The sequence below is a fragment of the Echinops telfairi genome, unplaced genomic scaffold (assembly GCF_000313985.2).
Source record: "Echinops telfairi isolate 266 unplaced genomic scaffold, ASM31398v2 ScPeMD7_23;HRSCAF=83, whole genome shotgun sequence".
In the NCBI taxonomy this organism is placed as follows: domain Eukaryota; kingdom Metazoa; phylum Chordata; class Mammalia; order Afrosoricida; family Tenrecidae; genus Echinops; species Echinops telfairi.
Window position 1 is genome coordinate 88,036,866 of NW_022103920.1, and position 25,430 is coordinate 88,062,295.

The 25,430-nt window shown below is 46.0% G+C and overlaps 1 protein-coding gene and 1 non-coding gene across 2 annotated transcripts in view; both read left to right on the forward strand.

The window, feature by feature from the left end:
* GARS1 (glycyl-tRNA synthetase 1) overlaps positions 1-25,430 on the forward strand; it is a 41,519-nt gene that overhangs the window by 12,780 nt on the left and 3,309 nt on the right. The window contains exons 4-14 of the mRNA XM_004702755.3: positions 2,682-2,823; positions 3,198-3,286; positions 3,609-3,685; positions 7,368-7,513; positions 8,286-8,435; positions 11,906-12,068; positions 14,140-14,304; positions 15,800-15,907; positions 16,709-16,854; positions 20,837-20,922; positions 22,761-22,870. Coding sequence (XP_004702812.1) covers positions 2,682-2,823; positions 3,198-3,286; positions 3,609-3,685; positions 7,368-7,513; positions 8,286-8,435; positions 11,906-12,068; positions 14,140-14,304; positions 15,800-15,907; positions 16,709-16,854; positions 20,837-20,922; positions 22,761-22,870 — 1,382 coding nt within the window. The remainder of the gene's footprint in view (positions 1-2,681; positions 2,824-3,197; positions 3,287-3,608; positions 3,686-7,367; positions 7,514-8,285; positions 8,436-11,905; positions 12,069-14,139; positions 14,305-15,799; positions 15,908-16,708; positions 16,855-20,836; positions 20,923-22,760; positions 22,871-25,430) is intronic.
* Positions 19,196-19,299, forward strand: LOC115869246. Its single transcript, XR_004046067.1, has one exon. It is a non-coding gene; the product is annotated as a U6 spliceosomal RNA (small nuclear RNA).

Genomic DNA, 25,430 nt, shown 5'->3' on the forward strand with positions numbered 1-25,430 from the left:
ATGATAGTGGGGTGTGGGAGGCGTCGGCATTAAAGAACTAGAGGACGGTTGTATGTTCTGTTGGTGCTATACTGCACCCTGACTGGCTTCTCTCATCCTTGTGGCCCTTCTGACAGGGGATGTCCAATTGACTACTGATGGGGCTTTGGGTCTCCACACTGTCCTTCCCTGGTCCCCTACTTATTCTTGAAGACTGGTTTTTTACATTTGAATATAAGGAAATTAATTGTTAGCCAGTGATTATACATTTGTTGTGTTCATGTATTGATAGCCCAGAGAATGAAATTCACTGTTGCCAAGTTGCTTCTGACATACAGTGACCCTGTGGGACAGAACAGAGATGCCTTTGGTTTCCAAGGCTGGACTTTGTATGCAAGCAGATGTTACATCTGCCTCCCACCTAGTGGCCGGTGAGTCCAAACTGGTGACCTTACCACTGTGCCACAAGGACTCCTCGTGTATTATAAACCTCCAAAAACCCTAAACTCACTGGCACCAAATTGATTCTGACTCATATCGATCCTGTAGGACAAGGTAAAATTGCGCCCGTGAGTTTCGGAGACTAACACTCCATGGGCGTAGAAAGCCCCATCTTGGCTGGTAGTTTTGAACTGTGGACCCTGCAGCACAGTCCACTTATAAACCACTGCTCTACCAAGGCTCCTCATGTATTAGACTCCTCTTAAAGTGACATGAGACCAAACAATAGCTTAACTACTTAAACATCTTTTCCTTAAGCATCATGCTTTTCTAAGGAATATCGATATGGGATCAAATTGAGAACAACAATTCAAAAAGTTAGATAGGAAGTTTAGGGGGACGTTGAGTTTGTGTTAATGGGGCGGGGCTGGGGGTGCGGCAAATCAGAAAAGGAGGGTGAGAACGGCTGCACAACTCAGAGTCTGATCAGCGTCCATATAGAGACTGCGTTCAACAACAGCAACACAAATGCCACCGAGTGAGCAGGGCTAGCCTCGTACTGGCTAACAGGCGTGCGCTGCTCCCCGCCACACAGCAATGGTGAGACAGAGCCTCATCGACTCGTCCGCCCCAGGTCTGTAGATATGTAGTGTGTAGGTAGATACCAGTACGTACATAAGTCTACATCTTTCTGAACACTATCAATGTATATTGGTGACTATGATCTGTTGATTAGATGTTGAACTTTGTGATTTTCAAAAAAATAATCAAAGATAATCATAACATCAGGCTTACAATGCCTTGCCTTTGAAACTTGATTTAAGTTTGACTAAACAAATACCTAAATGTTTAACTACTTTGGGTTTAAATAGTGGATCAAATTCACAAAACAAATTAGAGAATTGTATGCTAAATTTTTTCTCTTTTTTTAATGTGTAAGAAAGCTTTACATCAAGAGATAATTATGTTCATATCAATAAACCATCCCAGCCCAGTCCAACTCAAGACCATAAATCCGATAGCAGTTCGTAAGTCCTTCTTCAGACTCACACAGCCAATGCAGGAATATCACAGGCCAGTGGGTGCAAAGTGTAGCTCCAATGGCGGTGGAAGCATCACAGATCTCCTAGGTCCCAGAGTGGTTCACTGGCATGAAGGTGAAGGGGGGAGGGGGTTCCCAGGCTCCTCATTATGAGAAGGCCACCCCCATGAGGAAGCACCATAAGGCTGTGACCAGATTTAACAGTTGAATACCACCCCTACACTATTCTATATCCTCAAGTTGACTTGAAATTATGTAACTCTCACAGGCTTCCTCCTCTTTGCTGACCCTCTACCAAGCACGCTGTTCTTCAGGGACTGGTGGTCTCTTCTGATAACATGTGCAAAGTGCATGCGCTGAAGTACCACGCTCACCATTAAGGAGCATTCCATTTGTACTTCTTCTCACACAGCATTCGTTGTTTGTACAGAGGCTAACATTTTTCATCATCTGTCACAGCTGGTGTGAAAAGTTGTTTTCTTATTTTTATGGAGGAAACCACAATCCACATATTCATTCTACTTCTCCTATGTGTTGGACTTTGTTTTGAATTGGGGCTAATCCTACCTAAAATTACAAGTATAGAAGTAGCAAATGGTACAAGAGCTTTAAAAATGCTTTGCTTTCTTCTGTCATCTTAGGGGAAATCAAGTTCTTCAAGTGTTGAGGTATTTGAATTGTTGACCCTAAAGCATTTTCAGAAATGGCATGGAGCTTTGTCCCTACTCGTTGTCATGGAGTCAATCCAATTCAGTGACCCTATAAGACAGAGTAGACTGCCCCTGTGGGTTTCCCAGACTGTGAATCTACGGGAGTTGAAAGCCTTGTCTCACGCCTGAGGGCTGGGTGGTGGCTTCAAACTGCTGGCCTTGCAGTTGGCTTAACCACTGCACTACCCGGACTCTTCTAGAGTCTTACGAGTATTTGCTTTTTGTACCTCCATTCCTGTATTCAGAGCCCTGGCGGCGTAGTGGTTACACATTGGGGTGCTAACTGCAAGGTCAGCAGCTCAAAACCATCAACCATGCCTCAGGAGAAAGACAGAGCTTTCTCCTCCCATAAAGAGTTCGTCTCCGAACTCACAGGGGCATCTCTACCCTGTCCTGTAGGGTCGCTGTGAGCCTGCATCGAGGTGATGGCAGCGAGTTTGGTTTGGGTCTTTCCTTTGTTTGGAGTCGTGGCGAGGTAAATGTGTGTTTTCCTCGCCCGTCTTTTCCAGGGGTGAGCGGTCTGTATGATTTTGGGCCAGTTGGATGTGCTTTGAAGAACAACATCATTCAGACGTGGAGGCAGCACTTCATCCACGAGGAACAGATCCTGGAGATCGACTGTACCATGCTCACTCCGGAGCCAGTTTTAAAGTAAGATGCCTGTTTGGGGGCTGAACCTGTGCAACAGGCCTGCGTAAATGACCTTTCATGTCTATTGTCGCAAATCTAGAAGATACCCAGAAAACATCTGTCTCTGCCTTCAGAGAGTCACGGTGAAGCATTGTCATGCTTATCCTCGCAGTAAATCCCTAAATAAGGGAACTTCAGGAAGTTTATGGAAATTAAGTTTTTCCCACCATTTGAATTCTCACATTCTGTCAAACTTGCTCATGATGCTCTTGTGCCCTTATGAGACTACAGAATAGTGTAAGCACCGCTTCTGCACATGCTGGGACTGTCTGGAATGGGGTGGCATATCCATGTGTCACGGTAATGGTAGGCTGTCTTGGCATTTGTTACCTTAGGACCTCTGGCCACGTGGACAAATTTGCTGACTTCATGGTGAAAGACGTGAAAAATGGGGAGTGCTTTCGTGCCGACCATCTGCTGCAAGGTATGGTGTTTCTGCTCAGCAGCGCTCATCAGTACGTCGCGTGAGGTTAAACCATTCAGCTGCAGAATACATGAAAAGTCTGTTCCACAGATCTTCACTGTCAGATCAAGTCCCATTTATTTAAAGAAAATATATTATTTACAGATTATTAGAAATTCCCCACGCCAGCAAGAGAGTCAAGATGATATCAAGACGTGTTCCGCACAACCAACTAACCAGGGGATTTAATATAAATGAACTAACTGTCTTGGCAGTAAACCTCAAAAGTAGGTTGCTGTTTTCGGTTGGTTGAGCTTGACGCGCACCGACACTGTTCTTGCAGCTCATCTGCAGAAGCTGATGTCTGATAAGAAGTGCTCTGCTGAGAAGAAATCAGAGATGGAAAGTGTTTTGGCCCAGGTGAGTACGGCACAGCCGCTATCAGTCACGTGGCTGTGTGTGCTTTTCCCCCTGAGTTAAGTGCCTGGGAACTGTTGAATTTCAGACTGCACGACCTGCCCATGGATGTAAATAAGCAATGTCCACTTTCCATTTCTCGCTGTGTCTCTTTGCATCTTCATTAGCTTCGCTCAAACTCACAACTCCGTGTAAGCAGGCATTAAGTCCATTGTCTGCATGGAAGTGTCAGGTTTCTGCAGTTAAAGGCTGAAACCAGAAGAATGACAAATAGTGTTCAGGGAGATTTGGGGGCAGATAGCTCTGGGAACACTGTCATCCGCCATCTGATCTGTCTGGTTCCACAGTCCCTGACCACATGCTGTCATCCTGAGAGCCTGATAAGCAGTCTGTCCTGGAGTTTGTTTGCAGCCTGATCTTATTTAAGTCAACAAATTTTAGGGAAGACAAAAGAGACCGACTCACTGCCATTGTCTCAATTCTGATTCAAAGAGACCGTAGAGCTAACCTATTGTGGCATTTTCTGGACACCTAGTGCCATAGTTGATTGCACATAGGGCCGATAACTGCGAGGCCAGCAGTTCAAACCTACCACTTGATCCTTGGGAGAAATCTGAGGCTGTCTGTTCCAACAGAGGTTGACAGTCCCAGAAAGCCTCAGGAGCAGTTTCATTGTGCTCTGTCAAGTCGCTGTGAGTTGGAAGTGGCGTGGTAAAGATGGCTATTCTGCCAAGTCCAAGAGTGTTCTCCGCCCCCTTTTGGTGGGGGCTTGGGCATCTGACAAAAACACACACAGTGAAGCGCACCCCCCCACGTGGCTGGGTTGCTGGTTTCTCGCCTTAACGAACAGCGCTTTTGTTAACCGTGCTGGATCACGAGACCTAGTGAGGGTCGCCTCCTAAGTTTTATTTGCTTCCTTGGATAGAAGTTCCCAGTGCTGTGTCCATAGCCTATTTTTTTACGGTGCCATATCAACATCCACTCCCTAACTCTGCTTTCTTCCCTCATACTTTCCCACTACCGGTGTACTTTCTTTTTAGCATGCTCATTTTTCTCATTTCTCATTTAAGTTAGATGCCTTCTTAATCTGTCAAATCATCCCCCCACTTATCTTGGCTTCACTCTCATAGAAGCCCTGGTGGCACAGCAGCTTCGCTCCAGCTGCTCCCCATCACGTTATCGGTTCAGTCCCCTAGCCACTCCATGGGTGAAAGATGAGGCTGTCTGCTTCTAAAAGATTTAACGTCCTAGAAACGCATCGGCGCAGTTCTGCCCTGCCCTTTAGGGTTGCTGTGAGGCCGAATGGACTCCGTGGCAGTGGATTGTGGTTTTTATTCCACACGGGACACACGAACAGCCTCAGGGTAGGGAGGAACATTGAAAGCAGTTGATACATTGCTGCTCTACCCTTGCGGCGGTGTTTGCTCTCTCCCTGGGACATGTCAGTCACATGTAGACCAGCGACTATTTTAAAAGTCACTTGACAGCAGTTTTTCTGCTGTCCTAGGTTAGCCTCAATTAGTTGTTCATTTATTTTGTTTTTCACTTTTAGAGTTTCGGGAGTTGAAATGTAAGCTTGTTTTATAATTATATTTAAAAAACGATCATAGGTCTGAAATCAAACCTACAAACCGAGATGTACTCAAATAAGTGTAGCTTCTGTCCCTGTACTCTGTCACTCTGTTCTCTCCTGTCCACCTTGGTAACCACTGTTTAACTGTAAAAATGTGTGTGTGTATTTAAAATGGAATATGAACCAAGGCACAGAGCTGTTCGTGTGCCTTGTGGCATGCTATACACACTTCCCTCCCCAGAGCAAAGTGCACCAGAGACAGCCCCATAGTAACCCCGAGAGGCGCTCTGATCCGTGGACAGCGGCCTGCTTCTCCCTGGTAGCACAGCCAGTACGTGTCACAGTCCCCTGTGTGGCTCCTTCTCCGTCCTTGCTACCATGAGGAGCCTGGGCTCACATCTTTGTGGCTTTGCTCTTGTGCCTTCAGGCTGACCCCCAGCTGAGTGCGTGCGGGGTCAGAGGGCAGGTGCACTTGTGATTTTGTTGGCTGTGATCCCTTCCGCAGCGCTCGCTCCTCTGCATGCTTTCCTTCGTTTCCTCCCGACTCCCTTTCCATCGGGACCAGCGCCGTCACTGCCTGAATTACCTCGGGAACAAGGCTTGCTCCTCATATTTCTCATGGAGGTCCCTGCACATTGACCCACCCCCGCCCCGTGATGGGATGAAGTATGGCGCATGTTTAAAGGCCCCCTAGAAACTATCGCAATTGCTGTAGCAGAATAGCTAGGAAGCCGTGCATGTGTGCGTTGCTGAATGTTGCTGGAGCCCCGAAGGCTTATTTAAAATTTTAAAGAAATAATTGGAACATTTAGTTAGCAGGTGTGGGCTCTCCTTTTCGTAGTGTGACATGCCTTTTAGAGTTATCAGTGGAGCAAATACAAATTGTAATTGTCACCCTCTATCCAGTAGTAGTAGGCTCTTTGCTAAGTGCTTTATGTATGTTACTGCATTTGATTTTTAGAGTAGCCCTGTGAAGTATTTGGCTCTCTCCATATTACACATCAGCAAACTGAGGCTCAAGAGTGTTGTGGCCTCTTAATCATTAAATATATAAAGAGAGAGTTGTAAATTAGGTAGAGAGTTACCTTTCAGATCATCAACTTTGTATTCAACAGTTTAAGCCACTAATCAAACTCTTCAGTAGTTTACCCTTCACCTGCTCCTTGATTCCACTTCTTTCTTGTGGACTATCATCTATTTCATCTACATTAACATCTGTCAACCCCCACCCCCAACGCCCCGGCCCCATCTCCAAATCTGAGCCCTTTGGTGTCAGAGTCTTTATCTTCGTTCATCACCCGTAGAACAGTGGTCTCATAAAATATTTGCCATTTGCAGTCGGCTGATTTCCCTCCGAGTCCTGCTCTCTAGGTCTACCCAGGCCCGAGGGGCTTCTTGGTGTCCTCATTGTTTTCCAGCCAGGTAGCAACTTAATTTGAGTAACACACACCAAAAGTGATAGAGTTGAGACATACTCTCAAGTCTTTCTGCCTTCAGCTCCTTAATTCTTAGTCCCTGGTCATTCATTGGTTAATAGAATTGTTTTGTTTCTGTTGGGTTTTTTCTTTTAATCCCCAGTGTTCAACATTCTTTACTATTGGGTGGCTTGTCATTATCATTTGAAATTCATGAATTGAAGATCATATATCATTTTAGAGGGTTTGGCATTGATCATCAATGTATAGAATGTGTAGTGCGTGGGAGAACACAGGGATGAATATAAAATGCAGCATCTACCTTTAGGGAACTTACCGCCTCGTGGGAAAGGAAAGTTATGTGCACAATTAATTACTAGAAATGCGCCTGCTTCTTCCATTTGCAGAGGGAGTTAAACTCAGCTTCGAACAGTTACTTGCATGATTTGAGATCCTTGTCAACTGATAACTAGAAATAGGCAAGAAGCCTTGTGTCTTAGCTTTCAGGGTGGGGTGGGGTGGGTCAGCCCCAGAATAGCACTAGCTCTCACTGGGTGATGCTTTTGATGGGAGACCCTGAAGGTTCGGCGCGTGCTGGGGTTCATTTTAGCAGTGGGTGCTGGGGTTGTTGATAATACTTTTGTCTGGGCTTCTCCTCGGTCTCCCACACTAATTGTTTTCTGGACATGTCCTTTAGCTGGATAACTACGGACAGCAAGAGCTGGGGGATCTTTTTGTCAACTACAACGTAAAGTCCCCCATTACCGGAAATGACCTCTCTGCTCCAGTACCTTTTAACTTAATGTTCAAGACCTTCATTGGGCCCGGAGGGAACATGCCAGGGTAGGTGTCCCTTACTGTTAATCTATTTATGGGAGGAGTTGTTGAAATGGCTTATGTAAAAGATAAATGGCAGTGCTGTGAAGGGAAAAAAGTTGAAGCACAATGTAGAGAAAGTCCAGATAACTGTGTGAAGCAGTAAAAACAAGCATGTTCACAGATCTTATTTCTTCTCATTCCCTTTGTTTTAGAAAGTGCATGTTTTGTTTTTGCCATAGTAAAGTAAATGACTAAAGCTACAAGTACCTAGGGCATTTGAAGCATGCTGTTGTAGGTCACTGAGCTGAGCTTCTTGCTGAAGGAGGTTTTAGGAACCATTTGGCCTACCACAGAGCTTGCTCTTGGCATTAAACCCAGTGCTTAACCCACTATGCCATACGGGCTCTTTATTTCATACAAATGTGTATTTTATACACGCTAATTACAAAGAGGCCTGGTGGCACTGTAAGGTGAACGTCAGGTGCAAGGGCCACTGTGCAAAACCTACCAGCTACTCCAGGAGAGAAAGTTGGGTCTGTCTGTTCCTGTAAAGATTGACAGTCTCTGAAACCACAGGGGCAGGTCTACTCTGTCCTGTGTGCTTTCTGTGACTGAGAATCAACCTGACCACATTGAGTATTGTTATGAAGATGTTTGCTGCTGAGCAAAGTGTCTGCTGCTAAAAGTTTGTTTCAGGCCCTGTACAGCTTGGTTGTGAAAGGGATACATTTAAAACATTCAGCACTTTGAAAGGCTATATTTTTCTTGGTAACAGTCTGGCTTATTGAATTTACAGGTATTTGAGACCAGAAACTGCACAGGGGATTTTCCTGAATTTCAAGCGCCTTTTGGAATTCAACCAGGGAAAGTTACCTTTTGCTGCTGCCCAGATTGGAAATTCCTTTAGAAACGAAATCTCACCTCGATCCGGGCTGATCAGAGTCAGGTACTGCCTGTGCTACTTTCCTACCGGCGGACTCACTCACTGACGGAGCGGGGAAGCAGAAACTTGCTCGTTGGACACGGTTCTCCTCCATCTTAATAGAACTGTGGATTTAGCTTCCTCTTCTCCACAAACACCCTGCTCTTCTTTACTAATGGCATCTGTGGATGGCAGTCAGCTTTGAGCCATGGAAATGCATTTGAAGGTTCAGGAAGGAAGTTAAGAATAACTTAATATTATCACCTGCCCCAATGGTCCCTTTCCTGATATTTTGAGAGCCTTTGCCGTTGATTGTCTAAAGCAAGGCAGTTTCTGGCCGTAGGGAGGTGTATGTCAGTGCCGTGGGGGCGAGAGGGAGGGGGCGGGATGATGGCTCATTCTGTGTGTCTGGGGGGCCATCACTGTGGCTGGAGACAGACAGGAAGTGTTTCAGTAACTGTACTGCGCCAGCCCTGGGGGTAGAGGGTGCTCCAGGTATTTGGGATGGCTCAGTGATTAGGTGCTCAGCTACTACACAAAAGCTCAGTGGCTCAAACTCACCAGTTACTCCATGGGAGAAAGATGTGGCAGTCTGCTCTGTGAAGATTATAGCCCAGGATACCCTACGGGCAGTTCTGCTTTGTCCTGTAGGAGCTATGAGTTGGAATCAGTCCAACAGCAATGGGTCATATGACAAAAAGACATGCGCGCTGTAGTCTACCCTAACTCAGCTGTTGTGGCAGTCTGCTCTGTGAAGATTATAGCCCAGGATACCCTACGGGCAGTTCTGCTTTGTCCTGTAGGAGCTATGAGTTGGAATCAGTCCAACAGCAATGGGTCATATGACAAAAAGACATGCGCGCTGTAGTCTACCCTAACTCAGCTGTTTACCTGCCTGCGGCAGGGTGTATGTGTGTGTCTGTGTCTTCCCTGTGTTCTACTAGTGTCTAACGAGCTAAATTTCAAAGTACCGAGGAAGTTGTATAAGGCTGGCATAGTTGAAAGCAGGTGTTTTGGAAGTGGGTTTACACTGAGAGTAGCTGCTGGTAGATTTTAAAGGACACAAGTCAGGTAAACCGGGGCCCTGTGGAGCAAAAATGGTAAGGGACAGGTTAAGTGGTATGTGAGAAGCCAGCGCGGAGCTGCGGAATGAAGCCTGCAGGGCAGCTGGCTGTTTCTGATGTGCCATTTCTGGGTCATTTTCTCCTCAAAATGTTTGTGCCTTGGTTTGCCTGGTTTTGTTAAGGGCCTGTGTAGGAGACTGGTTTTGTTAGGTGCAAAAGTAGGTTCTTGACCAGAGAAGTCTTTGCATTCCATGAGTAAGCACCCCATGGTCTTTGTGCCCTGGCAGGACTGTGATTGCAGGTAAAGATAGATTTGGGGAACAGCTTCTGTGGGGTTTCTGGGCAGGGCCTTGACTTTGATCTGCCCTGTGTTTTAGATACAGGCAACCCCCAGATTATGAATGAGTTCATTCCTAATGCTGTCTTAAACCTAATTTGTATGTAAATCAAGACAATTGGGGATGTTTCATATCCAATGTTAGTTAGATAAACATCTGACTAACTAATTTGTCCAAATGCAAGTATGTATTCACGCCTCCAGGATCCGTTGTGTGAAATAGGATGTTACGTGATTTGTATATGAACATATTAGTTATATACAGGCAGCCCTTGTGAAGCCTGTTATCACCTATGGGAACTACTGGACGGAGCTCGGAGAGTTGTATGCACTGGGTTCAGGAAGCCGGCCTTGCTGGAGCAGCAGCGAGCAGGGCAGAGGCTACATTGAAGCTGAATTGGGACATTGTGTGTGTCGAGGCATGGGCCTGTGGGTGAGTCGATGCACAGAGAGGTGGCTGTGGGGACTGGGTTTGCAAATGCTGGGCGCAGGGCTGGTGGTGCTGCCCTGTTAGTGTGGGTACTTCCTGGTCTGTGCAACCACCTCCCAGAGCCAGAACCCGCCATTGCCCTGGGCTCAGCTGGCCACCCTCAGCATCAGGTGCTGCCATTGACCAAAGCTGCGTGGCTGGTAGGGGACAGATGAGGCCAGGAGGAGGCTCTGAGGGGTTGGGAATCCCTTATGAAAGAATGGGCTGTGTGTGGTCTGATAGATGTTACGGACCACACACTTGTTGATAGTGTGTGGTGTAGCTTTCTAGCATAAAACTATGAAACACTTCCAGGACACTAAGAGATCATTAACATAATAACAGTAAAAATAAGGATTTTTTGATGCATGTTGAAAAGTAGTGCACTTGTGCTGTTACGAACCCTGCTGTGTGCACCTGGAAGTTTTCATATTGTACTAGGCTTTGCAGGGTGGGTTTACAGCCAGGGGCTGTATGCATATAAGTTGGACTTTCAGGTGCTTTCAACCCAGTTGCGAGCTGTGAGAAAGAGACAGCATGTTGTCTCTGTCACCATTTCTGTGCACACAGAAGGTACATGATTGCTGAATGATAATGAAGACAGGAACATCGGGACCAAATTCGAGTTCCATTAAAAAATGAAGTTTATTAATCAAAACTCTTTTGCCACACAGCTCATGCAGCTTCAGAACCCATTTGAGCAATTTTATCTTTTACAGAACATCTGAGCTAATCTTCAAAATGCACTGTAAATGTAAGATTTTTTTAAATGAAAATGAGATTTGATTTTGACCTATAACATTAATTTAAAGCACTTTCCCCACCAATGGGTGCTAAATTGCCACTCAGAGAAATCTCTTTGGAAGCCATTCCTATGTGCGTACTTATTTCATCCCCCTGCAGTTAGCCTGATGGTACCTTGTTCAGTTCATGCCTCGTATCCTCTGTCTCGAATAAGAGTTTATTTAAAAAGCTTTCCCTCTGGAGAAGCCAGCTGTATAGTGTCATTATCAGCCTTTCACTTGCTCAGAGCGATAAAAATCAAGGTGTCATAAAAGCTAACGAACATTTTTCATTCACTTTTAATTTCCTATTCTGTGAAAAATAAATATCAGGCACTTCATCTCGTGTGTTTATAAAGATGTGCTAATGCTTTAAGGAAAATCATTTTATTCAATACCGTGTGTGTGTGTGGTATTTGTTCACGTTTTCTTTAAAAACTGTCCTAATCTAGTTTTGAAAAATTATTTTCCATCAACTAATAATCTTTGATGGGTGTGGCGAGAGCTAAGGAATTCATGTGTGAGAGAAGCTTGTGTTTATTTTAAACAGTGAGTGATAAAGTTTTCATGAAAATGTTTCAAAAGAACAGCCACCCAGACAAACCGAACCCAAGTATTTCTGACCATTTCCTCAAAAATCCAGTATTCTGTCTACTGGTAAGAGATTCCTGTAGTGTGGGGTCTTTTATCAACGCAGTTTGTTATGCAGTTGAACGCAGGGTTTTATGACTTTATTTTTACCATTAAGAATGCAAATTCTATGGACTGTGATAAGAGTTATATGAGCCACCAATAAAATGATTTTAAAAAATGCACATTGTACCCCGTGTTTTCTTTTTCAGAGAGTTCACCATGGCAGAGATTGAACACTTTGTAGACCCCAGTGAAAAGGACCACCCCAAGTTCCAGAGTGTGGCTGACCTCCACCTCAATTTGTATTCAGCAAAAGCCCAGATCAGCGGCCAGTCTGCTCAGAAAATGCGCCTGGGAGATGCTGTTGAACAGGTGAGTGTGTTTAAGTGACCTTGCACTTAGGAATTCCGCATGCTGGGTTTAATAAGACCTGTTATTTTTGCAGTCTTTTTGTTTTAGATGCATTTTGATGGTCTTCTAAATATATTTATGGTAGTGAGGGGCAGTCAAGGCTAGCAGTTCAGACACCTGCGGAGGTGCATGGAAGACAGGCCTGAGGGTCTGCAGCCGAAAGGCCACCACAGCCTTGGAAGCGGAATGGAGCAGCGGCAGAGTCCACCTGGAGGACTCCCTGACCATCCCAGTGTGGGGCCGCTGGGGCCGACGTGGGAAAAGGCTTGGCAGAACATCAGGGAAAAACAATCCTGGCTGGAACCAGGCCGTGCTCATCCAGATTTTACCAACACGTAGTATTTGCGTGGAGGCATAATGTGACTCTCAGGATGCAGGCTCTCCTCTGTTTTCCCCGTAGCGATGAGGATAAATCCTGGTGTATAAGTAGAATTTCTCTCCAGCAATAGCTGTTGCTACCCAATAATGCAGTGGTTCTCAACCTGTGGGTTGCGACCCCTTGGGGGTCAAACGACCCTTTCACAGGGGTCCCCTAAGACCATCAGAAAACACAGATTTCTTGGGTCTTAGGAACCAAGACACTGATCTCAAGGGGGTCCGCCCACATGCAGATATGCCCACATACTGCTTCAAGTACCATGTACTTGAAGCAAGTACCATGCTTCAAGACAAAATTTCACTTGTCATTAGAAATAAATACTTCACAACATATAATGACATATTGTTATGTGATTCATCACTATGCATTCCTTATGTTCAGTTTGTAACCATGAAAATATATCCTTCATATCAGATATTTACATGACGATTCATAACAGTAGCAAAATGACTGTTATGAAGTAGCAATGAAGATAATGTTATGGTTGGGGGTCACCACCATGAGGAGCTGTATTAAAGGGTTGCGGCGTTAGGAAGGTGGAGAACCGCTGCACTGATGGAATAAGGAGCCTGGTGGTGGCAGAGGGTCATTCAGTGAGCTGCACACATGAGGTCGGCAGTTGGATCCTGCTGGTCGCTCAGCAGGAGAAAGAGAGGCTCTTTGCTCTTATAAAGATTTAAGGTTTCAGACCCCAAAGGGGTCGTTTCAACCCTACAGGTTGCTATGAGTTGGAATCTACTCAGTGGCAATAGTTTTTGCTTTTTTTAAATGGGGGAATGGGTTGCCCTGGGAATCAATGGGCTTTCCTGCCCCAGACAGTGTTCAAGGCGAGCCTGGGTGGTAACTTGTGGGCCACATTACCGAGAAGACCTGCAATGGGCTAGAGGTGGAGCTCCATGCTTTCTAAGGCTTTCCTAGTGCTACCTGTACTGTTGAGGCTCACTAGATTCGGTTCATTAAATTCAGAAGAGAATCTCTTTGTTATTAAGAAGCATATCATTTCTAGTCCTGTAGATTTTATTGTGAAGTGTCTGGAGGAAGAGCCACTGGCTGTGTGACATACAGGCTTACCTCGTCCCAGGATGCTTTACCTCTGACACTGTGCAGATACGGTGTTTGCCTTGTTTCCTTTTCACAGTGAAGACTTGTGTCCACCTTGCATCCAACAAGTCTGTTGGCAATGTTTTCCTAATAACTTGTGCTCACTTTCTGTCCCTATAAGGGACATCTTGGGAATTCTGAATGACATTTCCAAGTTGTTCAGACAATGGCTGCATACTTAATAGAGTATAGCCTACTATAAACATAACTTTCAGAGACACTGGAGCCCCAAATGCATGCGACTTGCTTTATGGCGGTATTTGCTTTACTGTGGTGGTCTGGAACCAAACTTGTAACAGTTCATGGTCTGCCTGCCCAGGGGGCGATTTTTAATAACAGCAGCTTGTTCACTGGACACATACCCCTTCAAAAATGGCCATGTTCGCATATTGGGCATTTGAAATTGTTTTGAAAGCTGGGTAAGTGGGTGCACTTTGTGTTTTAGTTATTTTTCAGTGGATTGTGAGTTACTGTGGGAGATGGTACTTTGGTGTTGAAGAATCTTAATGTGTATATTTTCCCTCCTCCTCTGATGCTCGCTTGTTCACGCAGGGTGTGATTAACAACTCCGTATTAGGCTATTTCATTGGCCGCATCTACCTCTACCTCACGAAGGTCGGAGTGTCTCCAGAGAAACTCCGCTTCCGCCAGCACATGGAGAACGAGATGGCCCATTATGCCTGTGACTGCTGGGATGCTGAATCTAAGACATCCTACGTGAGTAGAGCCAAGACTGGTTTCACAGTGTGGTCTTCACACCCTGCCCTGGAAGCTCTACACCACCATCACCTCTTGTGCACGTGGCCCAGAGTGGGACAAAGAGAGGAGAGAGAGAGAGAGCGCGCGCGAGCGCTTTTATCTTTAGGGAAATGGACAGAGCCCCAGCTTCCTGCCTTCTTATACAAAGGGGGTTATTCTTTGTGTCCCGGGGCCTTTGGTAGACTTCTGTGGCTGTTCAGAGAGAGAAGGCAGATCACGAAGCAGTACTGGTCGTAGGCCCCTGGTGGGGGCAGTGTAATTGCTACTGCCGCTGGGTGGAGCTGGCTGGGGTGGCCGCCTTCCTGACCAGGACCCAGGTGATCATTGGGAATGGTGAGGTGGTTGAGTAAAGGAAGTCAGAGTACACCAGTGAGCTCTTTGGTAGGTTTGGGGGAATAAGCTAATAGAATCTGATATCATAATCAGAAACAAACAAACCCACTAACTCCTTTGCCATCAAGTCAGCTACAGCTCACAGCAACCCTCTAGGACAGAGTAGAGCTGCCCCCATTGGATTTCCAAGCTGTAAACCTCTATGGAAGCAGACTGCTGCATCCTTCATTCATTGAGCAGCTGGTGGGTTCGAACTGCCAACCTTTCCGTTACCAGTGGAATGCCACCAGGGCCGTTGATATCTTGATTAGTGACTACTCTTCTCAGATGTTAATATATTTAATAAATGTGTAGGGAACCTTCCTACCCCCAAACATGAACATCAGTGCTGAAGTGTAGGCATGTTGTGATTGTTGGATGTTCTGAAATTTTGCATCAAGGGCCAACAATAAATGTGCAAAAGTCAACTAAATAATACTAAAGTTAACCCTTTACAAAACGTATTTGTTTCTATCCAAAGAACACATTTTTAAGGTTTTAATTTTTAATTTTTTGGCTAACAAGTATCTTTGCCTTTGAAGGTATCTTAGATTCCACGTGGAATGTAAGCCAGCATCAGTATGACAGTAACCCTGTTATTTCATTTTATTTCACGACCTACATGCTACCTACCACGTCTCCGCGTTGGGGCATGAAGCTCATTGAGCACAAATGCCTGTCTGCGTGCGTGAAGAGCCAAGATCTGGGTGTAACACTGCCATATGAAGGCCGTGCTTCATCCGGAGGGCTGCTTTCTGCCAAAATCATTTTGAATCCTGGTTACAGATGTGTACCGAATTGACAGGCTTTGTTTAGGCTCATATTTTACTTCTTTAGCATGTATGGGATGGCCCACCATTCCCACTGTGACGAAATGGCTCTAAGGCTACTTTGTACGCATGTGGAAGTTTTTCATTATCCTCTTAGCTACCTGATGCACAAAACGGTGCCTGTTTTAAACATTTGTAACGAGATTCTGTAATTGAATTGCCGTGAACACAGAGGCCTGGTTACAGCCTGAGTGCATTTGCTAATGGACCTGCGTGAGTCATGGACATTTGTCTCGATTGTGTCTTTTTAGGGCTGGATTGAGATCGTGGGATGTGCCGATCGCTCCTGCTACGATCTTAGCTGCCATGCCAGAGCCACCAAAGTTCCACTTGTAGCAGAGAAACCGCTAAAAGAACCCATATCCTTTCTGACAATTCCCAAAGCCCAGATCGGGTCACTCAGAATTGAAATATAAACACGGTGATGGATAAGCCCCGTCTCTCTTTGTTCTACGGATACCCAGGTGTGTGGCATACAAGGGAGCTTCAAACAACTCATGAAAAATGGACTTTTACAAAGATCCTGAGACTTTCCCACAGACCGTGGAAGCCCCTGTGTGCAGTGACTTTTCAGAGCTCCTTGCTCCTCTCCTGTTAGAGTCACCTGCGGTGTTACATGCACCACGCCAGTATTTGGCTGTTAAACTTAGAAGCACATTCAAAAAGATGTCCTTAAGGTCTTCCAGGGCGTTGTCCAATTCCCCCCGCTGTTTCTAAAGTGCAGTTCTCTATACTTCACCCCCTGCGGACTCTTTCAATAAAAACTATGTGACGATGCACTTAGGTCTCTGTTCAACACTGAGTGTCATTTTGTGGCACACGAAGTAACAGTTGAGCTCGCTGGGTCTGTAAGTCAGCAGAACAGGCTGTGAGCTGGCTTCTTGGAGCAAAGCCAGAGACCGAAAGTAGATTGTTATGCTGCGACATTGTAGGGGTGGATACATTGTTATTTGAGGTGATTGTGTGGTTGATGTGGTTCTGTAGCTAATTAGATTATCTATCTCTTTACTTGTCTGTTTCCTCTTGTACCTGAAGTCAGCATGCACTGGATCTGGATGCTGATAAAGAACTGATAGCTGTTGTAAGTGGGTGATGGGTCGTTTTCCCAAATACTCAGGCAGTGCTGTTTCGTGACGTTTCAATCCTTGACTGCTTCATACAAAACAGTCAATGTTGTTCAGTTTGAGCCCAACAAGGGAGCCATCGGGAAGGCCTACAAGAAGGAGGCCAAGCTGGTGATGGAGTACCTTGCCGTCTGTGACGAGTGCTGCATCACAGAGATGGAGAAGCTCCTGAGGGAGAAGGGGTAAGAGGGGCTCAGCTGGGATCTGGGTAGCTGGCTCTATGGCCTGGAGAAGGTTTGGAAGGGACACTAAAGATCTCTCCCCCTGAAAACAGAGGTAAAAAGAGGCTGGAGAACAAGGAGGGACTGTGTGTGCTGTCTCTCGAAGCATTGCTCTCTTTGTAGTCTCTGCATTCGCCTGAAGTATAAATGTAAAAGCAGTACAGGAGTCTTTAAAGAGCTACAGTAAATCCAGTACTAAACAGTATCGAAATTCACACTGCCTGGCAACCAGTAAAAATCACTAGACATACAAAAAAGCAAGAAACTGGCCCATGAGAAAAACCAGTCAACAGAAGAAGACCCCGAAATGGCGAACAGAACCAACAGAAGCGCGTTACAGCAGCTCTCATAAAAGTGAGCTCCGGGTGTGTGACGACGCCCAGAACAGCACGGACAGCGGGGGTAGGACGTGCAGAATAAAAGGGGATCTTTGCAGAGGTACTGTTTGCAGTGGAGAGCCCATTGCATGGGACGAGCAGATGGAACACTTCACCGAACTCCCAGAGCGATCCACAGTGGGACGGGTGTGAAAGGAAAGAAGGGAAGACCTGCCCCTCATGCGGACAGCACAGGCGGCTGAGCCCGCGGTCACTGCCAGTCCTGGACAGCACAGGCGGCTGAGCCCGCGGGTCACTGCCAGTCCTGGAGGTGGCGAGTGGAAGAGAGAAAGGCAGGTACAGTGGCTATGAGTTTTCTACAGAGGAAGCATAAACACGAGTCCATGGAAGTGCATCAGAATGTTAACAGCAAAGCATGTTTTCAAGTAGCCACGGAGTACAAGCCTCCTTACGTGCACAAAAAGGAACAGAGAGCATAACGGAGAGGGTTGTGCAGGCCATAGTACAGTGGAATAAGCTGCTTTAGTACTGAAAGACTTTTAGACGTCACCCTCACTCTCACTCACCGCCATCGAGTTGATTCTAACTCCAGTGACCCTGTAGGACAGAGTAGAATTTCTAGTGCCTCTGTGGTTCCGAGGCTGTCAGTCCGTACAGGGACAAACTGCCCTGCCTTTCTCCCGTACAGCAGCTGGACCTTGGAAGCACCACTGTATAGTTGCCAGCCCCCACATAACCAGCTGTGCCAGCCAGGCTCCTTCACAGGTCGCCCTAGAGCCCTAGAACCAGTAAAAATATCTCAGCAATAAAAGTGACTACCGAATGGGTGGGACCTGAAGACATTATACTGAGCAAAATAAGTCACTCACAAAGGTCAAATATTGTATGACCTCACTTTATCTAACAAGGCAAGGGAGAAAGAAACAAATGGGAGTTACTTTCAGAGAGACAAAGCTCAGAGGAGGCTGTGCTGGCAAACCTGTACCATTAGAAATGTGCACAGCAGGAGCTCATAAATTTAGATTTACCCCAAAATAAAGAACTCTGGAAATGATACATGTGTAGGTGAATATGAAAGGTGTTTCCCCCTCGTTTAGTTATTTAAAAGGTAATGGATTATTTGTAGCAAAAGGAGATTCAATGTAACAAAAACAGCAATGTGGAATTTATACTGGGGAAGTAATGTATACCATCAGGGGCATAAGCAGTAGGGAGGAAATGGGAATGTGCTGTTGTATTAGGTACATGCATTCTACCTGAAGTGGTATATCGTTTGAAGGTCAACTAGGATAAACGAGAAAGCACAAAGGAGACCTTCGAGCCATCCCCGGGGGAAAGCTCAGTGGGGTATAAGCAGCAAGGTGATAGTGGAGATGAAATAGAACAATATGAAGTATGCAGTCCAGAGGAAGGCAGGTGCAGAGGAAAAATGGACAACTGACGGCACAGGCAGAAAAGGGCCAGGCGGTAGATTTAAAAGTAACAGTATTCAGAATTCAATGAAATGATGCTCTGAATACTCAACTTAATAGCATTGGTTATCTGCCTGGCTAAAAAATTCAAGACCCAATTAATTACTGTTAATAGGAAACCCACTGTAATTATAATGACCCCAATAGGTTTAAAAGTAAGATTTTAAAAAAAAATTATCATGCAAACACTAATCAGAATAATATCAGAGTAAAGTTTGGAACAAGGAAAATTGAGACCAAAACAAGTTTGTAATGATACAGAGGTGAGTTCATTAAGAAGGCATGCCATCCCCATGCAACTACAAACATCAAAATATATGGGCAACCAAGAGAATTGTAAGAAGTGCACAGGTCTACGGTTTTAGTTGGGAGATTTCTATGCCCTGCCCTCAATATTGGACAGAGTAACTGCACAAAATGAATAGGAATCCAGAAGACAAGAAGCAACATCTGACCACCCTAACCTAATTACATGTGGAGAACTCTCCAACTGCTCGCTTCGGCGGCACACATACTAAAATTGGAACAAAAAAAAAAAAATAACAAGGCCCCTGCGCAAGGATGACACGCACATTCGTGAAGCGTTCCATATTTAAAAAAAAAAAAAGAACTCTCCAACTAAGGTCTGGCCCTTTACAGAAAGTTTGCCGACCGGCTGTTCAAACCCATTGGCAATTCCCAGGGAGAGAGATGGGGCTTTGTGCTCCCATAAAGCTGGAGCTGCCCCTGGGGGTTGCTCTGAGTAGGAACTGACTCGATGGCGCAGGTTGGGCTGGGTACTCTATACACAGGGAGCCTTGGTGGTACAGTGAAATACTGGGTCACAGACTGCAAGGTACTACTTAAAAGCCACCAGCTGCTCCCTGGCAGAAAGACCTGGTGATGTGCTCTCAAAGGGACTTGATTTTTAACAGTCAACTCTCACTATCAAGTCACTATGAGCTGCAGTCAGTCTGATAGCAACAAGTTCATTGTCGACAGCATCGAGTCCTGTTCAGTTAGACACACTTGTTCGACATCCAACAGGCCAGCCAGGTTCCTCTTGGGAAGGATTCGGTCATAATGGTGGAGGTCTTGCCTGTTTCAGCGCTCTTCAAGCCGGGCCTGCTGTGTACTTGGGCTATTCATAGAGAACATGCATGTGATACTTGCTGTGTGTGTACGGGCACTTCAGACAGAACAGTGAAGACGGGAGAACTCGGTGGAAGCCCCCCGGAGGCTGAGACAACTGACTGCTAGAAGCTCGTGGCAGCAGTGCAGCTTCAGTGGCAGCCACTTGGGGGCTCCCTTCTCTCAGTGCTGAGCTGCTGCCTGTGCGGTGGCTTCAACAGTGAGCCCCGGTTGGCTGAAGCTGAATGTGACTTGTCGGGAACCATATTGACATAGCAAACAGAATCATCAAACTTCCTACGAAATTTATATACCACTGTCAAAGTTTATTTGGAATAAGGTGACAAAGTGGTTCTTTTTTACATTTGTTTAGACAGTTGTGAAAACAATATTTTTACCAGCAGGAATTAGGTACATTGGAGGGGTTCTTACCTTGATCTCAAATCGAGAGGAATTAATGTTCATCAGTTATTGGTAGAACCTTACCGAATATGGTGTGGTGCCATTGTTAGAATAACCATGATGGTAAACCAGTGAGAGCCAGAATTCCATGAGACTCTTGTTTTCGCCTTTGATCAAGTTTAGTCCTGCCACTTTTCTATTGCTCTCTGTAACAGAAAATATTTGACTGGTTGCACATTGGTTTGCTTAACTGCAAGGTCAGTGGTTCAGAACCAGCAGCCACTCTGAGGGAAAAAGACAGGGTTTTCTATTCCCATAAAGCACAGTCTCAGAAAACTCACAGGCCACTTACACCCTGTCCTACAGGGTCGCTGCGCTGGAATCAACTCAGCAGTAGTATGTTTGTTTGTTTTAATTTCATAAGTTTCCACCTTACACACATTCTACTGTTCTTCATCTGGTATTTCTTTTAAAATAAGTTTTATTTAGCTGTAGCTATTTTACCTGGTGAGTTCACCAAGTTAAATTATGCTTAAAGTGAAAAGTAAGTGAACCATGAAAGGCCTGTAAGTTAAGCTAAAGGAATGTATGTTTTGACTGATGTGTTTTGTTTCTTTTTAGGGAATTTAATGTAGAAACTGAAGGAAAAACATTTCAGTTAACAAACGACATGGTCAGTGTGAAGAGATTCCAGAAAACACTACATGGTAAAGTTCTAGCAAAGAAAATTTCAAAGAAAGAAAAAAATAGCATTCCTTTGGGGGAGGGGGGAAGACTAATGTTTTTTAACTATGATTTTGCAGGAAATCTAAAGAGAAAAGGGGGGGATATTTAATGTCATAATATCAATGGGAAGAATATTTTCAAGACATTTTCTTGGGGCTTTTAGACAAAAACATAAATTTCCTCATTATTGCCTTCTAGTTGAGTCCAGTGACCCCATAGGACAGTAGACCCGCCCCCTAGCATTCCTAGACGGCATTCTGTACAAGAGCAAGTGCCAGGCTCTGCTCCGTCAGCAGCCGAGTGCTTACCCCTTGTGCCAGCAGGGTGCCTTCGTCATACCCACACTAGAGAATGACTGCCCCCCCTGGTAACATTACTGCGCAGTCGTTGAACCGCGGAGGTCAGCTGTTCAAGCCCAGCAGTCACTCCGAGGGAGAAAGATGAGCTCTCTGCTCTCATCAAGATTCATGGCTGGGGGAAACCCCACGAGCGTTCTGTGCTGGGAGCTGGAATTGACTAAGTGGCAGTGGGTTCTCTGATTTTTGGTGAGAATTATTGATTACGCCAACTTTTATGATTTAAGTTTTTGTTTCCTTTTAAATCTTATGGAAAATTCCTTTATGTCCTAAATAATAGAACTCAGTGCCCTATTTTGATCAACTTTGGTTAGGTGATCAAGGGTTCTTTTTGAGAAGGAAGTCTGGATTAGGAAATGAGTGCTTTGGGATGTATGGACAGGAGGTGGTTAAGAAGTGTGGAATCAGGGAAGTGGCGGTGTAGAGAGGATGGGCCTGCCTTTGCTTCTGACATGCGATGCTGTGGCCAGGCTTCCTGAGCAGGGCAGTGATAGGAACCAGATGGGACCTTCCTTTTTAGCTATCCCAAGAGCTATGTATGTCAGAACCATACTGCACCATTACTCAACCTGTTACAGAATTATTGTCAAAACCCCCTTCCCTGATCATACTTCTAAAATTGTCTTCTTACTTATCGAGGGAAAAGAAGCAGTTTCTCTTCTTTCCCCACACCCCTGTTGGTGATTTTTGGCTCCAGCTGTCCCATTTCCCATCAAACATAAACTCCCTAAGGTCAAGGTTGCTTCTTAGACCTGGTTAGTGTAAACCAAACCAAGCACCATCACCAAGTCGATGCCGACTCGCAACTACTGCATAGCACAGGGTCGAGCTGCCCCTGAGGTGGTAAGAGTGGGGGTTAATACTGTTAACATACTGGCGGGGTATGCCACGGGTACATCTTGGGAGGAGCGCTGGAGCCACAGGAGGAACTTTCGTGCTGATTCCTAAGCAAATGCGTCTAAGGGCCTCCTGAGCCCAGTGCCTTAGGAACCCGTGGCATCACACGACTGTCTTGCAGGGTTCTCACCGAGATAGAGAGGAAAAAGATGAAGTGATGCTGGTTGTGGGTTAGAGTTCCTTTTGTTAATTCTTACTGTCTGTGGTGGTGGGTTTTCGCTGTAGCAGTCTTAGAGAGACTCTGGAGAAGGTCAGGCAAGTCTGCGGGTGAGAGGACCGCTGCTGCTCGCAGCTCACTCTCCTGCAGGAGCTCTGGGACCGCCGGTGGGTATTTCCGCTCCAGCTGAACAACCGCGCTAACTTGGCGAGCTTTCTCTTCGACGGTGACCTAGTTTTCAGTTCCAGCAAATCGTTTCAGGACGGTTCCGATTTCTTTGTCTCGATGTGCAGAGATCAAAGTCCTTCAAGAATGGAAAGCATGTTTCGCGCTACGACTCGTTTAGAGAGGGTCTGAGAAGTATCCTGTGGGCTCTGAGGTGGTTACCGCGTTTCTGTCTCCTTTGCAGTGGAAGAAGTTGTTCCGAATGTAATCGAGCCCTCCTTTGGCCTGGGCAGGATCATGTACACGGTATTCGAGCACACGTTCCACGTACGCGAGGGGGACGAGCAAAGGACGGTAAGCTCTCCTGGGCCAGGTGGTGTTTGTTCTGTTACGGTGTCTGTACAGGAGATTCGCTGGAGCGCATTGAGAGGACTGGAATGATCAGCTCGGCATTATTTCTTACAATCCACTGGCGAGAATAGCACTCCTCATCTTTGCTGAACTGTTGCACAAACAGAGCGCTTTCTGGCATCCGCTCATCTGAACTTTATGATGTGTATGTTTTTCTAGGAGCCATTTTTAATGTCGTTGCCTGGTCCTCTCTACTCTGAGATAAGACATATTTAGGGATCTCCCTACTTATCTGTCTAGGGAGCTATGATATGCTGTTGTCTTCAGAAAGTTGGCCTGGGAGTGGCATAGTAGGTGATGTATTAAGCTGCTGACCACAAGGTGAGTGGTTTGAACCCACCAGCCACTCCATGGGAGAAAGCTGAAGCTATGCAGAAACCCAACAGGGCTGGTCTACTCTGTCCTGTATGGTCCTGGAGTCAGAATCTGCTTGCAGGCAATGAATTTGGTTTTTAGCATTTTCAGAAAATTTGGAAAGACGAGATGTCTTGTGGAATTTGTCCCCAAAAGATCTTTTTCTGTGTGGTGGTAAAGAAGTCCAGGGAACCTTCTCATGCATACCATTACCTGAGGTACTTGTTAGCCAGTAACGAAGCCGTTGCTGTCACCTGGTCTCCAGTTCCTGGCAGCCCCACAAGTGTCTGAGCACAACTGAGGTCCACAAGGTTTCCTCGGTGCATGGTTGAGCAGTGGCCTTTCAAGGCACCTCTGAGTGGAGTCAAACATCCAACCTCTCTGTTTGCACCACCCAAGGACTCAGGGTGCTTGCTCAAGATGTTCTTAGATTCTATACCAGAAATAAGAGCCCTGGGGCATAGTGGTTTCAAGTTGGGCTGCTCACTGCGAGGTCAGCGCTTTAAAACCACCATATTCTCGGGAGAAAGATGGGGCTTTCTGCTCCTATCAGAACAAGTTACAGTTTCAGAATCCCACAGGGGCAGTTCTGCCCTGCCCTGTGGGGTCCCTGTGAGTCGGCATCGACTTGATGGCAGTGAGTTTGGTTTTGGTTTGGGTCCAGAAATATCGATGCATTACACCTAAGAATCTGGGTGACTGATGTGAGAGACTGACAAAAGATAAATTGAACTAGTGTGTGTGTGTGTGTGTATGGGGGGATAGCCTTTCCCAGTATCTAAAAGTATTGCTTAAGATCACATGCACACGTCCTTATCAACTCCACAGGGTTTCTTTTGGCCCTGTGCCTTCTGCTCTTAGCCCCTCGTTCTGCCTGGCTTCACGGCGGCTTGCAGCAAGTCGCTTGCTTAGCTCCTAGTCATGGAGTTCCGGGAAAACCCATCGGAAGACGTGTGGCTGGGGAGGGTTGGGGGGGTTGCCCGAGTCAGAGTCAGGAACGCATTGTGCTGGAGCAGGAGTCTGCTGCTGTCCAGTTGGGCAGCAGCTCTGTAGTTCTCTCTAGGACACACCCCCCCCCACCCCCCCCCACTGCAGGCCAGTCGGTTCCAGCTCAGCCGCCCAGGGGCAGGGGTGGTAGTGGCTGCCCTGCAGGGTTTCCGAGGCTATCCATCTTTATGGGCCACACTGCTGTGTCCTTCTCCACAGAGCAGCGGATGGGTGTGAACCATTGACTTTGTCGTCCTGTGCTTTAACCACTGTGCCACCAGGGCACCCTTCTTTTTAGGACAATATGACCTTAAAGCAGCGGTTCTCAACCTGTGGGTCTTGACCCCTGTGGGGGTCGAAAACCCTTTCACAGGGGCCGCCTAAGACCATTGGAAAACACGTATTTCCGATGGTCTTGGGAACCGAGACATGGCTCCTTTATTGTCTCCAGGCGGGTGCGCCCACGTGCAGATACGCCCACATCCGAGTACCCGCTATAAAGACTGTTACCCATGCTACACCATGCTTCAAGAGGAAATTTCATTTATTTGTCATTAGAAATAAGTCTTTCACAATCTCTAATGACATTGTTTTTGTGATTAATCATTATGCTTTAATCATGTTCAATTTGTAACAATGAAAATACATGCTGCATATCAGATATCTACATGACGATTCATCACAGTAGCAAAATGACAGTTCTGAAGTAGCAACGAAATTGATTTTATGGTTGGGGGTCACCACAGTATGAGGAACTGTATGAAAGGGTCGCGGCCTTAGGAAGGTTGAGAACCACTGCCTTTAAGAATGGCCTGGAGCTTCTTGGCGCCGCTCTTTCGAACAGTGCCACGCTGTTGGTGATGTGTAGCTCACAGAGGAAAGTGCTCTTTTGCTCTCAGCGCTTTAGGTATGCCTGCGTGCTCTGCCTGGGGGTGGGGGGGGGCAGTGGGGGGGGCAGCTCTTCATTCAGAGAGAGTCAGCAGCGAGGTTTGCTCCCCAGCATACAGGCAGGAGGTGGGGTTTCGTGAGATGGCTATGTGCAGCTGAAGTTACTCTTGTCAGAGGCCACGTGTACTTCAAGCTTTGCCTGCTAACTTGTCTAAGAAAAGTTTTGTTTTTAAAATCTTGCTGTACTTCTGAATCTAATAATATTGATAAAACT